The 16854-nt window shown below is 51.8% G+C and overlaps 1 protein-coding gene across 5 annotated transcripts in view; it reads left to right on the top strand.

Annotated features, from left to right (window-relative positions):
- UNC13A (unc-13 homolog A) overlaps positions 1-13493 on the top strand; it is a 91874-nt gene extending 78381 nt beyond the window's left edge. For all 5 annotated transcript variants that reach the window (XM_055239269.2, XM_055239267.2, XM_055239266.2 and 2 more), the window contains 3 exons: positions 2883-2975; positions 4653-4812; positions 8444-13493. In XM_055239269.2, the coding sequence (XP_055095244.1) occupies positions 2883-2975; positions 4653-4812; positions 8444-8744 (554 nt within the window). In that variant the 3' untranslated portion in view covers positions 8745-13493. The remainder of the gene's footprint in view (positions 1-2882; positions 2976-4652; positions 4813-8443) is intronic.
- Positions 13494-16854: the final 3361 nt, after the last annotated feature.

Genomic DNA, 16854 nt, shown 5'->3' with positions numbered 1-16854 from the left:
GGGTGATGGGAGTCTCCAGGCCCCTGTGCTCCCCAACCCTCAGTCACTTCCTGTCCAGCGTGAGGTAACCCAATCAGCCTTTGACTGACCCAACCTCCCACCCTCACCTCTGACTTTCCCCTTCTTCTCCCCGTGCATGGGGTGGTCCAGGAGTGGGGAGCTGCCTGGTCGGAGGTGGGGAGGGGCTGGTGGAGGTGCTGGCGGTCACAGGTCCACAGGCCCCACAGGCCCACAGGATGCCCTTTCGAGTCACAGAAGGCGGGACTGGGAGAGATTCTTTTAAGCTGCCCCATCAATGATCCCCATTGGCACCATGGAGGACACGTGTGGTGGCCCCAAACAGAAGCACACCACACCATGAATCAAGCAGACAAGGGAACTTTTTGACTCCAGAATGGAAAAATTAGGGGTTGAGGCCTGGCGCGGTGGCTCATGCCTGTAATCCCAGCACTTTGGGAGGCCAAGTTGGGCGGATCACTTGAAGTCAGGAGTTTGAGACCAGCCTGGCCAACATGGTGAAACCCCATCTCTACTAAAAACACAAAAATTAGCCAGGCGTGTTGGTGGATGCCTGTAATCCCAGCTACTCAGGAGGCTGAGGCAGGAGAATCGCTTTAACCTGGAAGGCGGAGGTTGCAGTGAGCCGAGATTGTGCCACTACACTCCAGCCTGGCGACAGAGCAAGACTCCATCTCAAAAACAAAAAAGAAGGCCGGGTGTGGTGGCTCACGCCTGTAATCCCAGCACTTTGGGAGGCCGAGGCAGGCAGATCACCAGGTCAAGAGATCGAGACCATCTTGGCCAACACGGTGAAACCCCGCCTCTATTAAAACTACAAAAATTAGCCGGGCGTGGTGGCGTGCGCCTGTAGTCCCCGCTACTCAGGAGCCTGAGGCAGGAGAATCGCTTGAATCTGGGAGGCGGAGGTTACAGTGAGCCGAGATTGCGCCATTGCACTCCAGCCTGGGCGACAGAGCAGGACTCCATCTCAAAAAAAAGAAAAAAAAGAAAAGAAACTTAAGATTCTGCACTAGAAGGGAAATAGGGGTAAGGAAAATAAAAGATGCCCCTGTGAGCTGTCACATCAGGAAGGATGAGGATTCTGGGCCAGGTGATGCAATGAGGTGACCTGTGGGGCTGGGTCAGAGTTAACAAGGCAAGAATGGGGTGAGTGGGGAGAGGTAATAGTAACCTATTGGAAAGGGCCACTATTGGAAGGGGTGTTGCAGGTCACAAAAACCACTTTGATTATTTCAGAGTGAGGTGGGAGCCATGGAAGAGTTTGGTTTTGCTTTGTTTTGTTTTGTTTTTTGAGAGTCTTGCTCTGTCACCCAGGCTGAAGTGCAGTGGCAGGATCATAGCTCACTGCAGCCTCAACCAGCTGGGATTAAGCGATCCTCCTGCCTCAGCCTCCCAGATAGCTGGGACTACAGGTGCAGGCATCACCACGCCTGGCTAATTTTCTTTTCTTTCTTTCTTTTTTTTTTTTTTTTTTTTTTGAGACTGGTTCTCTCTCTGTCCCCCAGGCTGGAGTGCAGTGGTGCAATCTCGGCTCACTGCAACCTCTGCCTCCCAGGTTCAAGTGATTCTCCTGTCTCAGCTTCCCAAGTAGCTGGGATTACAGGCGTGCACTACCACGCCCGGCTAATTTTTGTATTTTTAGTAGAGACACGGTTTCGCCATGTTGGCCAGGCTGGGCTCGAACTCTCGACCTCAAGTTATCTGCCCACCTCAGCCTCCCAAAATGCTGGGATTACAAGCCTGAGCCTCCCAAAGTACTGGGGTTACAGGCATGAGCCACCACTGCCCGACCCATGGAAGAGTTTTGAGCAGAGGAGGGACATGATCTGACTTTTAAATTTTATTTATTTATTTTTTAATTTTCTGAGACAGGGTCTTGCTCTGTCACCTAGGTTGAAGTGCAGTGATGCGATCTCGTCTCACTGCAGCCTGGACCCTTCTGAGCTCAAGTGTTCCTCCCACCTCAGCCACCAGAGTAGCTGGGGCTACAAGCACGCACCACCATGGCCACTAATTTTTGTATTTATTGTAGAGATGGGGTTTTGCCATGTTGCCCAGGCTAGTCTCAAACTCCTGGGCTCAAGTGAGTTTGCCTCACCCTCCCAAAATGCTGGGATTACAGCTGTGAGCCACCGCACCCTGCCGACATGATCTGACTTAATAGGATTTTTCTGGCTAGTATATTGAGAGTAGATGAAAGAGTGGAAGGAGGGAAACCAGTAAGGAGGCTACTGCAATAGTCCAGGCATGGGATGCTGGGGGCAGGTGTAGGATACAGGTAAAAGACATGGCTCTGCTTCTGGATGTATTTTGAAGGTAGAGCTGGCAGGATTTTCCAGTTTATGGGCACCTAGGGAGGAAGTGAAGACAAAGAAGAGAGTCAAAGATTGAGGTGCAGGGTCAGTTTGAGGACCCACAGAGGAGAAAATGACAAAAGGGGGTTGGAAGGAGTGACAACTATGCAGGATGAGAATCTGGAGTTGGTGACATTGTTGCAGCCAAGAGGACAAACGGCCACAGGAGGCCAGCATGACAGACGCTGCCAAGATGTAATGTAACATGAAGACTGAATTTTGACAACATGGCAGTCAATGGAATAAGAAAAAACAGAGAAGAATTGCATTAGGCTCAGAGAGGTTAAGCAATCTACCCAAAATCACACAGCAAGGCAATAAAAGGCCAGAACCCAGGATTCTTGGCTTCCCAAGAGCACCTCCCCTCCTGGCCCCCCATCAGTGCCTCCCGATCAGGGCTGATGACCTGGTGCCGCCAGCACGGGTGGGTGGGAGGCCGTCAAGGTCCCTCCTGGTGGGTGGGAAAGAACAGAGCTCACGCTGACCATCCTCCCCTGCCCTGCCCAGGCTTGGGTGTAGAAGACCCTGTGGGTGAAGTCTCTGTCCATGTTGAGCTGTTCACTCATCCAGGAACTGGGGAACACAAGGTCACAGTGAAAGGTGAGTGGTCTGAGGTGGGAGAGATTTGCTAGGTTCTAAAACAGAAACCAAACTCAAACTGGCTTAAGCAACACCCTTTTGTTGTTGTTGTTGTTTAATGGTCCATGAAACGGAAATGTCCAGAGGTCACCACCTTCAGGCATGGCTGGATCCAGCAGAGTAAACAGTTTTATAAGACTGAATCCCACTTTCTCCATCTCTCAGCCCTGCTTTCCTTTTCTTGGCTTTTTTTGACTAGAACACAGATTGGGCTGTTTTTGACATGGCTTAAATAAGACAGAATTAGGCCAGGTGCGGTGGCTCACGCCTGTAATCCCAGCACTTTGGGAGGCCGAAGCTGGCGGATCACATCAGGCCAGGAGTTCGAGACCAGCCTGGCCAAAATGGTGAAATCCTGTTTCTACTAAAAATTCAAAAATTAGCTGGGTGTGGTGGTGTGCGCTTGTAATCCCAGCTACTCAGGAGGCTGAGGTGCGAGGATCGCTTGAACCTGGGAGGTGGAGTTTGCAGTGAGCTGAGATTGCACCACTGCACTCCAGCCTGGGGGACACAGTGAGACTCCATGTAAACAAACAAAAATGATAGAATTGGTTTTTCTCTGGGGTAACAGTTTAAGTAGCAACCAGCCTCGAGCTGATATGGAGGCTTCGCAGTGTTGGTGATCTGTGCTGCTGCCATCTTTTGTTGCATTTTCATCCCTAATGTGTTGTTGTTGTTTGTTTGTTTTAGAGGCCAGAGTCTCACTCTGTTGCCCAGGTTGGAGCGCTGTGGTGCAATCATAGCACACTGCAGCCTCAAACTCCTGGGCTCTAGCAAGCCTCCTGCCTCAGCTTCCAGAGTCGCTGGGATTGCAGGCATGCAGCATCACACCTGGCTACTTTTTAAATTATATTTTTGCAGAGATGGGGTCTCACTATGGTATCCAGGCTGGTCTCAAAACTCCTGGCCTCAAGCAATCCTCCCACCTGGGCCTCCAAAAGTGCTGGGATTGCAGACGTGAGCCACCACACCTGGACCCAAATGTTTTTTCTCCACTATAGGGTCACAAAGAGCTCAGCCCCCACAAGCATTGCAGACTGCGGCTAGAGGAAGGAGAAAGTTTAGGGTTCACTCCCTGCCTTTTAAGCCACAGTGGAGAAGTAGTACACGTGATTTTTTCTCTCATCTCATTGGCCAAAATATAGTCATATGACCACACTTCGCTTCATGAGAATGCTGGGAAATGTAGTCTTTATTTCAGACAGGGTTTTTGGCAGCAGGCGGGGGGGGGAGTTATTTTTTATTTTTTTTTAGACAGGATCTTGCTTTGTCACACAGGCTGGAGTGCAGTGGCACAATCTCAGCTCACTGCAACTGCCGCCTCCCAGGCTCAAGCAATCCTCCTGCTTTAGCCCCACAAGTATGTGGGACCACAGGCGCGTGCCACAACGCCCAGCTAATTTTTGTATTTTTCGTAGAGACAGGGTTTCACCATGTTGCCCAGGCTGGTCTCAAACTCCTGGACTCAGGTGATCCACTCCTGGACTCAGGTGATCCACCCGCCTTGGCCTCCCGAAGTGCTGGGATTACAAGCGTGAGCCACTGTGCCCAGCCTTGGGCAGGTTTTGAGAGCCACAAACATCTACTTTTTCCAACTGGGAGAACCTGACCTGTCTTACCCTCTACTTCCCCCAACAGTGGTGGCTGCCAATGACCTCAAGTGGCAGACTTCTGGCATCTTCCGGCCGTTCATCGAGGTCAACATCATTGGGCCCCAGCTCAGCGACAAGAAACGCAAGTTTGCGACCAAATCCAAGAACAATAGCTGGGCTCCCAAGTACAATGAGAGCTTCCAGTTGTGAGTTTGGGATGCTTTTGAAGAGCATGGGGGCAAGGGAGGGGGCATCCGCCAGGTGAACCCCAAAGCCAGCTAGGCAGGAGGGATCTGGAATCTGGGCCCAGGAATGGGAGGGGCCACATTCTAGGTGGGGGTGCTGGAAAGGGAGACCCCTTAGTAGTGCAGGAATGACATCAGGGAGGGGACACGAGGATGGAGGTCACCTTTGGGGGCCGGCAGATCCCAGGAGAGGCAATGAGTAGAGTGGGGTAACTTCATGATGAAGACTTGCGGAGTGGAGGGAAAGTCTGGGCAGGAAGTGCATGGTGGGCAGGGCCATTGCTGGGGCTGGAGACTCTGGTGAAGGAATGAGGGTGGCAGTGATGAGGCTTATGAGTGGGGGGCTGAGGGACCTGGGGACAGGACTGAGGTCGCATGGGGGTGGGGACTACTGGAGTCGACACTGAGCCTTGTCAGGACCATTGGGGCAGCCCATCTGGAGGAGTCGGCTCTGGGGACAGGAGTAGAATGTGGATGGATCCCAGGCATGGGGGTGGGTGTCACGTGGGGTGGAGGTGGGGTCACATTGGATGGAGGTTCTTGGAGTTGGGAGTGGGCCTAGGCTGCAGGTATCGGGATAGGGTCTAGAGAATGCTGGTGATGTGGACAGCATAAAAATGTCTGCTCTGGCCGGGTGTGGTGGCTCACACCTGTCATCCCAGCACTCTGGGAGGCCGAGGCAGACAGATCACCTGAGGTCAGGAGTTCAAGACCAGCCTGGACAACACGGTGAAACCCCATCTCTACTAAAAATACAAAAAAAAAAAAAAATTAGTCAGGTGTGGTGGCGCACGCCTGTGATCCCAGCTACTTGGGATGCCAAGGCAGAAGAATCGCTTGAATCCAGGAGGCGGAGGGTGCAGTGAGCCAAGATCGAGCCATTGCACTCCAGCCTGGGCGACAAAAGCGAAACTCCATCTCAAAAAAAAAAAAAAAAAAAGTCTGCTCTGGCCAAGCATGGTGGCTCATGCCTGTAAGCTCAACACTTTGGGAGGCCAAGGTGGGCAGATCACTTGAGACCACGAGTTCGAGACCAGCCTGGCCAACATGGTGAAACTCCATCTCTATTAAAAATATAAAATATGGCCGGGTGCAGTGGCTCACACCTGTAATCCCAGCACTTTGGGAGGCCGAGGTGGGCAGATCACGAGGTCAGGAGATCAAGACCATCCTGGCTAACACGGTGAAACCCCGTCTCTACTAAAAATACAAAACCTAGCCAGGGGTTGTGGCGGGCGCCTGTAGTCCCAGCTACTTGGGAGGCTGAGGCGGGAGAATGGCGTGAACCCGGGAGGCAGAGCTTGCAGTGAGCCGAGATCGCGCCACTGCACTCCAGCCTGGGAGACAGAGCAAGACTCCATCTAAAAGAAATATATATTATATATTATATGTAAAATATATATTTAGATTTTATTATATATTTTATATATAAATATATAAATATATCATATAAATATATATTTATTTATGTTGTATTATATATAAATATATATTTATTTATATTATATATAAATATATAATAATATAAATATATTTGTATTATGTTATATATTATATTATAAATATATAAATATATTTATATTATAAATATAAATATATTTGTATTATATATTATATATTATAAATAAAATTATACATATTATATATTATATATAAATGTATATATTATATATTATATAATATATAGTACATAATATATCATATAATATATAATATAATATATATAAAAAATAATAGCTGGGTGTTGTGGCGGGCGCCTGTAATTCCAGCTACTCGGAAGGCTGAGACAGGAGAATCGCTTGAATCCAGGAGGCGGAGGCTGCAATGACCCAAGATGGCGCTACTGCACTCCAGCCTGGGCTGCAGAGCGAGACTCAAAAAAATAAAAAATACAGAAATTAGCTGGGTGTGGTGGCAGGCGCTTGTAATCCCAGCTACTCCAGAGGGTGAGGGATACGAGAATCGCTTGAACCCAGGAGGCACAGGTTGCAGTGAGCCATGACTGTACCACGGCACTCCAGCCTGGGCGACAGAGCAAGACTCTGTCTCAAAAAAAAAAAAAAAAAGTCTGTTCACGGGGGTAGATGATGGATGGTGGTGGTTAGCAGGGGTAGAGTTGGGGTCATCCAGGGTAGATCTTGGGTCGAGTGTCAGCCTCACAGAGCACTGGGGCAGGGCAATGTTGTTGGATGTTCTTAGGGGACAGAAGTGCAGAAGAAAGTAGTCCTAGCTACCTGGGAGGCTGGGGCAGGAAGATCGCTTGAGCTCAGGAGTTTAAGGCTGCAGTGAGCTATGATTGTGCCACTGCACTCCAGCCTGGGTGACCGACATAGCGAGACCCTGTCTTCAAAAAAACAAAAAACTATGGGCCAGGCGCGGTGGCTGACGCTTGTAATCCCAACACTTTGGGAGGCCAAGGCAGTGGATCACCTGAGGTTAGGAGTTCGAGACCAGCCTGTCCAACATGGTGAGACCCCCCCCCCCCATCTCTACTAAAAATACAAAAAATCAGCCCGGTGTGGTGGTGCATGCCTGTAATCCCAGCTACTAGGGAGGCTGCGGCAGAAGAATTGTTTGAACCCGGGAGGCAGAGGTTGCAGTGAGCCAAGATTGTGCCACTGCACTCCAGCCTGGGTGACAGAGGGAGATGCCCACTCAAAAAATAAAAATAAATAAAAATAAATGAAAATGTACAGGGGTAAGGGTAAATCAGAGCTGTTTAGCTGGTATCATCTAGGGGGGCTGTGAGCTCTTATGGGACAAGATTGAAGCCAGTTCCATGTCGCGTCAGCACAGGGCTCTTGGTCAGAAGGTTTTGGGGCGATTGGCCCCTTTAGGGGATACTCAGGAGGAGAAGCATGGTCTAGTGGGAGGTCAGATGTCAGCCAGGGTGGGCCGGAGTACTTCAGGGATAGAGGTGCAACCCGGGAGAAGGACAAGCGGGAGCAGCTGGGCGTGGCCCTGTAGGAGGGGCTCTTATGCAGCTGGCGTCAGGGCAGGTCACTGGGACTGCTTAGGGGCAGGAGCACAGGTGAGGGGCATGCGGGAGGCGGTGTCACCCATGGTGAGGCACCAGGGCAGTCTCATGTCTGATCTTGGAAGTAAGAGGGGTGGGCTGGGGGTGTGGGGGGCTGGGGAAAGGGCCACGTCGTGGGTCTAGAGGAGAGCTTGGTTAAAGAGCTTCTGGGTGGAACATTAGGGGCAGGGCCGTGCGGGCAGCAGTTCAACCGGCAGAGGGCACAGGCGCGGGTATCTCAGGGTGGGAGCATGGCCTTGTGGGGCGGTGTCTGAGGAAAGGGTTATTTAGAGGGGGGGGAGCTGGATGTAAAACGATGCGGTCATTTTTCGGTGGGTGGAAAAATGGGACAAACAGGCGTAGGCGAGGCCCAGCTCGGGGTCAGCTGCTGTGGGCGCGGCCAAGCACAGGGTTGTAGGTCAAGTAACGGGGCAGGGGCGGGGCTAGCGTAGTGGGGGAGGTGACAGGTGTGGGTACCCCGGTGTGGGCGTGGCCCGCAAACGCGGTGGGGCGGGGCAGTGGGCGGGACATCACAGTGGGTGTGGCCTGTCTCACGTTCCGCCCCGCCCCCCGCAGCACGCTGAGCGCCGACGCGGGCCCCGAGTGCTACGAGCTGCAGGTGTGCGTCAAGGACTATTGCTTCGCGCGCGAGGACCGCACGGTGGGGCTGGCCGTGCTGCAGCTGCGCGAGCTGGCCCAGCGCGGGAGCGCCGCCTGCTGGCTGCCGCTCGGCCGCCGCATCCACATGGACGACACCGGTCTCACGGTGCTGCGAATCCTCTCGCAGCGCAGCAACGACGAGGTGGCCAAGGAGTTCGTCAAGCTCAAGTCGGACACGCGCTCCGCAGAGGAGGGCGGTGCCGCGCCTGCGCCTTAGCGCGGGGCGGTCGGCCGAGCGGCACTGCGCCTGCGCGGAGGGCGCTGGGCTGGGAGGGACGGGGCTTGCGCTTTGGTGGGACCTCCCCGGGAGCTGGGCTCGGGGGGCTCCCTGCCGAGGGTGGGCTGCGCCTACGCCCTTGACTCAGCTTTCCCTTTTGGGGAATTAGGAATGGAGGATGCCCCGCCCTCTCTGGAGGCCACGCCCAAGGGCGCGACGAAGGAAGAAGCCACATCCCCAACTTGAGGCCACGCCCCCAGCATCTAGGGGGCATTTTGAGCTGGGATGGGGGAAACCTCGTCCCTATGGAGGAGGCCACATCCCGGGGCTCTGGTACCGGGAGGCACCACCTCCTGTCCCCTGGAAAAGCCATAAGACGGGACCCAGACCCCTGGGACCCCAGACCAATTGCCAAGTATGGAAATCTCAGCTCCCTCGTGGGGGGGCCCTGGGCAAGGAGTAGGGCTCTCTGGAGCGCCCCTCTAGGTGGCCTGGGGACTGGAGGGACCAGGATGCTGGTTGGAGGGACCCGGAATACCGGAGTCCCTTTAGATGTTTGTGCAAAAAATAAATGGGGGGGGGGGAGGATGGGATTTCAAAAGCACATGCGCCCTTGGGCGCCCAAACCCTGGGGGCCGAGGGGACGGCTCTGGGGAACCCACGCTGCCCCTACTTCCCTTTGGGAGTTTGCCTCTCCCTCTCCCCCAACAAACCCAGTCCTCATATCATAGAGTTCAACACACCCATTTGACAGATGGCAAAACTGAGGCTTAAAGAGCTGCTTGAGACTTGGCCGAGGTTCCAAGTGCCGTACCCTTTATTCCCCTCCCTTAGGCCTGTGTGCCCCGTGGAAGGGTGGGCTGAGATCGGGATGACCTGACACAGCTCCCTATTGCTGCTAATTACCCCTCGGGGGCCTCCTCCAAGGGGTGGGAGTTCCAGGCCAAGACCCCTACTTCGCCTTTCCTTCTCCAGCTGCCAAGCAAGACCTCTGCCCTCAGCCCTTTCTCCTGGGACTCCATGGGGGATGCCATGAGGGCCTCCCACAACAAAAGAGACAATTTGGGATCCCCTGGTCCCAGGTTTCTCCACCCCTTCTTCCTTTTCCAGAATTTTCCAAATAGGAAAGAACAGAAAAAGACCAGGAACTCTAGGGGGGAGAAAGAGAATGAGAGAGAGAGAGAGGAGAGAGAAGAGACAGAGAAACACAAACACAGTGACACAGTGAGAGCTTAGTCTCCGATATCCTATTCATTGATTCAAACACCCAAGCCACAGGATACCTCAGATGGCCCTCTTGCCTGCTGGAAGCTCTTTCTCCAATGAGCAAAGTTACAGTGACCTGGCTGGAGTTACCTCGTGCACATAGGACCTTAGGGGAATGTTCAGCGTGGACTGTGTTTGCTCTGGGATCTGCTTTTCCACATGTGTGTATGGCACGCCTTTTTCTGCTGGATTGGGAAGGACAAGATTTTGCTGTGCTAGGGAGAAATGAAAACGGGGTGAGATGAGTAGCTGGGTTCCTGGAGGATAGAACATCAGATGGGGAGGCTTTCCGAGGTGAAGAATGAGAGGGAACCACTTACTAGAGAGAAAAGAGTTCCAGGCCTGGGGAACAGCACGTGCGAAGGCCAGGAGAGGAGAACTGTTGAAACAACGAGAAAGGTGGCACGGCTGGAGCTGAGCCAGCAAGGGGGATCGTGAGGAGCCTTGGGGCTGGGGAGATCTGCAGAAGCATCAGACCAGGCAGGGCCTCGTACGCAGTCTTGAGGAGTTTCACTTTTATTCTAAGACAGTTGGGGAGCTCCACGAGCTGTTTAAGCTGGGGAGAGACTGGATTCCAGCCTGCAAAATCTGTTTTGTGAAGACCAAAACCAGTGAGGAGAGGTGGAGGTGCTTTGGGGACACTGAAATGGATTCTTGGAAAGATTCTGAAGGCTGTATTGAAAAGACACCTATAGCTGTGGACACGGCTATAATCCCAGCATTTTGGGAGGCCGAGGCTGGCAGATCACTTAAGGTCAGGAGTTTGAGACCAGCCTGGCCAATATGGCGAAACCCCATCTCTGCTAAAAATACAAAAATGAGCCAGGTGCGGTGGAGCGTGCCTGTAGTCCCAGCTACTCAGGAGACTGAGGCAGGAGAATTGCTTGAACCCTGGAGGCAGAGGTTGCAGTGACTCGAGATCACACACTGCACTCCAGCCTGGGCAACAGAACAATACTTCATTCCCTCCCCTCTACCCCCGCCCCCCAAAAAAAAATCTTGCCCTTAGATGAGCTCCAGGGCTGCTGAGTACAGTTGTCCTAGTTGCACACTGCCCAAGGGTTTGGCATCGCTAAGAAGGCCATGTGCAAATTCTAGATATTGAGTGTTGTATGTTTATGACGTTGGTTTCCCGACATGTGAATGGCCCAAGTGTCTGGAAGGAGTGGCGCCACTTTCTAATTTGCTTGAAGGTGTTGCGTGTCCCTTAAATTCAGACAGGTGCAGGTAGCTGGAGGTTCTGAACCAAAGGTTAAAATGCAAATTCTCATACAGGATTGGGAAGTTGTAGCCAGGGATAAGCTTATGTGACTGTTATATGGACTGAGGAGCAAATGTGAATTTCGGACCATGACATGGCTGAGGGTGGGGGTCGGGTGGATGGATGATTCAGGGTTGTAACCCTTAGAGCCCAAAGGGAAAGTGATCTGTGACCTGGGGTGAGGGTGATCTAGAAGATTTTTGGATGGCTGGAAAGAAATGGGGAAGTTGAGCTGCCTGAGAGAGCCAAGATATTTCCCAAAAGATTCCTTAGGAGTCTTTCTGGTCAAGACCACCGTGTGTGTGTGTGTGTGTGTGTGTGTGTGTGTTTAGGGTTCCCCAGCAATGGCCCAGGCATGTGAAGGAAACAAGCTTCAGGGAATATTTGTTGAATGAGTTTTCCTGACTCCCAGGCTAGAACTGTTTTTGCAATTTCCACCCTCTTTTCTTTCCCCCTAGAGAACTCCTATTCATCCTTCAAAACCCATCACGAAAACCCCTCTTGGAGAAAACCCTCCTTCCTTCCCCTCAGGACTTTCCCAGCCACCGTCTCTCCTCCAGTCCAGCCTGATGCCATGGGACTGGGGGTTTCTCTGTCCAGCTCTGTTTCTCCCAGACTGGGGTCTGAGGCCTCTCAGGACCCCCAACTTAACCTAGCACAGGCTGGGCACAAGTGGGTGGCAGGGAGTCTACACCTAGTGGAATTATGTGTTGGGGCAGGGTCAGTGCGAGAATACACATCCGCATGCATGTCTGTCCATGTCTGTCTGTACCAACCTTCCCCTTCCACATGGACCCGGGCACATAGGAGGTGTCTGAGCCTGACACATGGGACAGAGAGTGGACATGGCTGAGACACGGACAGAGAAAAGACAAGGAGTCCAGGGGGCTGAAAGCCTTTTGAAATCAGGAAGTTCCTGTATTGGCGGAACAAAGCCCAGAGAGGAGCAGGGCTTTCCCCAACGCCACCCAGCAAGTGGACGCAGAGCCCAGCCTTGGATGACACCTCCAGGGTTCTGAACCCTGGACCTCGCTTTATGCAAGGAGCTGGCCCCAGATTTCCATGAATCAGGGAAACAGCACAAGAGGGTTGGCCTGTGGCAGGGCAGGGGTTAAAGTGGTGACATTGAGGGATGCCTCAGAGTCAAAGTCCCCTGACCAAGAGGAATAGAGAAAGAGTAGAAAACACAGAGACAGAGGGTGAGATCACGCCTCCATGAGGACGGAGAGAGACGGAGATGGAGAGAGACATACATAGAGGTGGAAATATACAGAGAAAGATAAATGCAGAGACCAGGGCAGGGGGTGTCGGGGGAAGTAAAGAGGGTGTCCTGAAGAAAGAAGGATCTGTTCACTGTCACCAGTCTGTCCTCGAGTGATTTGCATAAAATGAGGAGGTGCCTGTCCACGCCCCCAATTCCTCTCTCAGGCCCGAGCCTGAGACCTCACCATGCCCCCATCAGAGATGCAAAAAACTAAACACCCAACTAGAAATCCTTGGGACCTCTCTCGGCTGGGATCTCAGAGCCTTTCTATCCCCCACCCCTACCCCATGTGCTGTCGATTTTGCAGATGGGGACAACCTGGGGCCTCCCGGTACTCTGCCACCCTGGGGAAGTTGGGGGAGGGCCTTGGTCCCGGATCACAACCCCATCTGCTCCCCAGAATCCTTTCCTAAGAATCGTTGAGGACCAAAGTTGTCTTTGCTGACACGTTGCTTTTCTCTTTGCCTTTTATTGTTTTAGAGAAAAATCAAGTTGACTGTGTCAAGTAACACCCCACCCCTTACCCCCGTCCAGCCATAGTGGCTCTCTGGAGACACAGGTCACAGGCGGAGGGTCCCCTGATCATTCCCAACCACACAGCCAGGGGGACTTGACCCCTGTCCACCCCTGTCTCGTGCTCCCTCAGACCCCCGCAAACCGGCCAAGCAGTCCGGGGAGGCTTCCCCTCCACACAACTTCTCTTAGCATGTGATTGCAGATGTGAAATCAAAACGTTGTTTGTTTTTTGTTTTGTTTTGACTCCACCCCGTCGGTCCGGTGTCTGCACAGACGCCTTCATTTCTCTGTAAATATGTGACTTGGAACAAATGTTTAACACAAACGAGAAGTGGTCATGAATGCATGGTGTTGAGATGTTTTGCACTATTCTGACTTTTTGGTCTCTGTAAAAATATTTTATTAACAGCAGACATTAAAAAAAGAAAAACCACACACAGCATCGGACACGTGGTTGCCTCCTCTTTACATTCCTTTAGCAGCAAAAAAAAGAAAAAAACCTCATGTAGGATTAGCACCTGCTAGGTAGGTGCAGACTCAGTGGTAGAACACACTGCTTGCCCATGAACGCGGCTCATCCACAACTGGAGTCATCCCCATTTTACAGAGAAGGAAACTGAAGTACAGAGAGACAAGATCTTGCTCGGATCACATTGCCAGGAAGAGACGGAGCTGGGATTTGAACCCAGGACATTTGCAACCATTGCTCTTTTTTTTTTTTTTTTTTTTGAGATGAAGTCTCTGTTGCCCAGGCTGGAGTGCAGTGGTGCGATCTCAGCTCACTGCAATCTCTGCCTCCCAGATTCAAGCGATTCTCCTGCCTCAGCCTTTTGAGTAGCTGGGATCACAGGCGCCCGCCACCTTGCCTGGCTAATTTTTGTATTTTTAGTAGAGACAGGATTTCACCATGTTGGCCAGGCTGATCTCAAACCCCTGACTTCAGGTGATCCACTCCCTCGGCCTCCCAAAGTGCTGGGATTACAGGCGTGAGCCACCGCACCCGGCTATCTGTTGCCCTTAACTCAAGGAAGTTAAGATACAAATACTAGGAATACATGCCCTTAATTCAACCCACACCCCCATGCTTGTTTGGTTTTGTTGGGGTTTTTGGGATCTTCTTGTTTGTCTGTTTGTTTTTGAGACCGGGTCTTGCTCTGTCACCCAGGATGGAGTTCAGTGTCACAATCTCAACTCGCTGCATCCTCAACCTCCCAGGCTCAAGCGACCCTCCCACCTCAGCCTCCTGAGTAGTGTGCACCACCACACCTGGCTAATTTTTGTATTTTTTGTAGAGACAGGATGTCGCCATGTTGCCCAGACTGGTCTCGAACGCCTCACTTTAGGCGATCCTCTCGCCTCAGCCCTCCAAAGTGCTGGGATTACAGGCGTGAGCCACCGCGCCTGGCCATGTCTGTTTTAAATGTAGCAGCTGGGGCCAGGCACAGTGGCTCACGCCTGTAAGCCCAGCACTTTGGGAGGCCGAGGCGGGCGGATCACGAGGTCAGGAGATTGAGACCATCCTGGCTAACACGGTGAAACCCCGTCTCTACTAAAAATACCAAAAATTAGCCGGGCGCAGTGGCGTGCACCTGTAGTCCCAGCTACTCGGGAGGCTGAGGCAGGAGAATGGTGTGAACCGGGGAGGTGGAGCTTGCAATGAGCCAAGATCGCGCCACTGCACTCCAGCCTGGGCGACGGAGTGAGACTCCATCTCAAAAAAAAAAAAAAAAAAAAAAAAAAAAAAAAGTAGCAGCTGCGAATCTCATTTCATAAACTCAGATGTGCGAGGAATGAAACTGCGTTTTCCAACAGCTGAATTTAATTTCTGTTTTGCGTCTCCATCCCACGAGGAAGCAGAAATGGAATCTCATTCAGCCCAGTTTCCTCGGTAAATTCCGAAATTCCCCTCCTTATATCTGGGGTTATTTCTACATTTTAGCGGACAGGACGGGGGCTGCGGGATCCACCACCAGGAGTGGGTTCAGTGACTGCTTTTGGTTGCAAGTAACAACCAACAGGACTAAAAGTGGGGCCAGAAAAGTGGCTTACACCAGGAATTATCCAGCACGCAGCAATCCCGCTCCTGGGGGACTTTTCTCCTTTGAGAAACTTGCACGTGGGGGTGTGGTATCTTCTCAAAGAATAGCATATAGCTGGGAAAAGGGGACAAACCGCAGCTGTCTGCATGATGTCTGCAGAGGCAGCCTGCAGGTCCTTGAGTGCCCCTGCTCATTAGCTGTTTCTGTACCCAAGTGCATAGGCTATGCACTGTGACTGATGTGGATCTATTTGCCCCTCGCTACAAAAGGGTCTCAAGTCTTTGATCTTGTCCTTCAGTGTGTGGGACCCATCATGTTACCCATGGGGTTTAGGGACTGAGGCTCAGGACTGCTTGCTGGGAAATGTAACCCCTTTGTTCTGGATAGCTAGAAGGAGAGGAGAATGGTCATCCAGGCCTAATGTAAAGTGTCTGCAACCCAACCCAATTCCCAGACTCATTTTGGTCATGATCAATACAGGGGTCGACAAAATTTTCTGTAAAGGGCGAGCTAGTAAATAGATTTGCTGTGTGTGCCATGCTGTCTCTCTTGCAACCAACTCGGCCATTGTAGCCGTGACAACGTGCAAATGATGGGCGTGACTGCATGCCAATAAAACTTTATTTAGAAAATCAAGCGGATATATTCAAACAAACCCTTGGACGTGTTCAGAATAGTGCTATTCACAATAGCCAAAAGGTGGAAACAACTTAAGTGTCCACCAACAAATGAATGGATAAACACAACGTGTGGTGTATTCACACAATGAATATGATTCAGCCATAAAAAGGAAGGAAGCGGCCGGGTGCCGTGGCTCATGCCTGTAATCCTAACGCTTTGGGAGGCCAAGGTGAGCGGATCACCTGAGGTCAGGAGTTCGACACCAGCCTGGCCAACATGGTGAAACCCTGTCTGTACTAAAAATACAAAATTAGCCGGGCATGCTGGCGGGTGCCTGTAATCCCAGCTACTCGGGAGGCTGAGGCTGGAGAATCATTTGAACCTGGGAGGCAGAGGTTACAGTGAGCCGAGATCCTGCCATTGCACTCCAGCCTGGGTGACAAGAGCGAAACTCTGTCTCAAAAACAAAAAAAAAAAAGGAAGGAGACCCCGTCTCTACTAAAAATACAAAAAATTAGCCAGGCATGGTGGTGGGCGCCTGTAGTCCCAGCTACTTGGGAGGCTGAGGCAGGAGAATGGCATGAACCTGGGAGGCAGAGCTTGCAGTGAGCTGAGATCGCGCCACTGCACTCCAGCCTGGGTGACAGAGCGAGACTCCGTCTCAACAACAACAAAAAAGAAGCTGGCCCAAACCCACCAAAACCAAGATGGTGACAAGAGTGACCGCTGGTCATCCTCACTGCTACACTCCCCCATCACCATGACAGTTTACAAATACCATGGCAACGTCAGGAAGTTACCCTGTTTGGTCTAAAAAGGGGAGGCATGAATAATCTACACTTCGTTTAGCATATCATCAAGAAATAACCATAACAATGGGCAACTGGCAGCCCTCGGGGCTGCTCTGTCTATGGAGTAGCCATTCTTTTTTTTTTTTTTTTTGAGATGGAGTCTCACTCTGTCACCCAGGCTGGAGTGCAGTGGCGCGATCTCGGCTCACTGCAAGCTCCGCCTCCCGGGTTTCATGCGCGTCCGTGTGAAGAAAAAGAAGCATCTATACAGGAGCTCAAATGGGCTGTACCCTGTAGCATTCTGAGGACAGGTCTGACTTCTGAGAAGGGGAAGTGGTAAAAGTATTGTCCA

Source organism: Symphalangus syndactylus, chromosome 13 (assembly GCF_028878055.3).
Source record: "Symphalangus syndactylus isolate Jambi chromosome 13, NHGRI_mSymSyn1-v2.1_pri, whole genome shotgun sequence".
NCBI lineage: Eukaryota > Metazoa > Chordata > Mammalia > Primates > Hylobatidae > Symphalangus > Symphalangus syndactylus.
The sequence above is the reverse complement of the archived record's forward strand: the minus strand, read 5'-3'. Positions and strand labels throughout refer to the sequence as shown.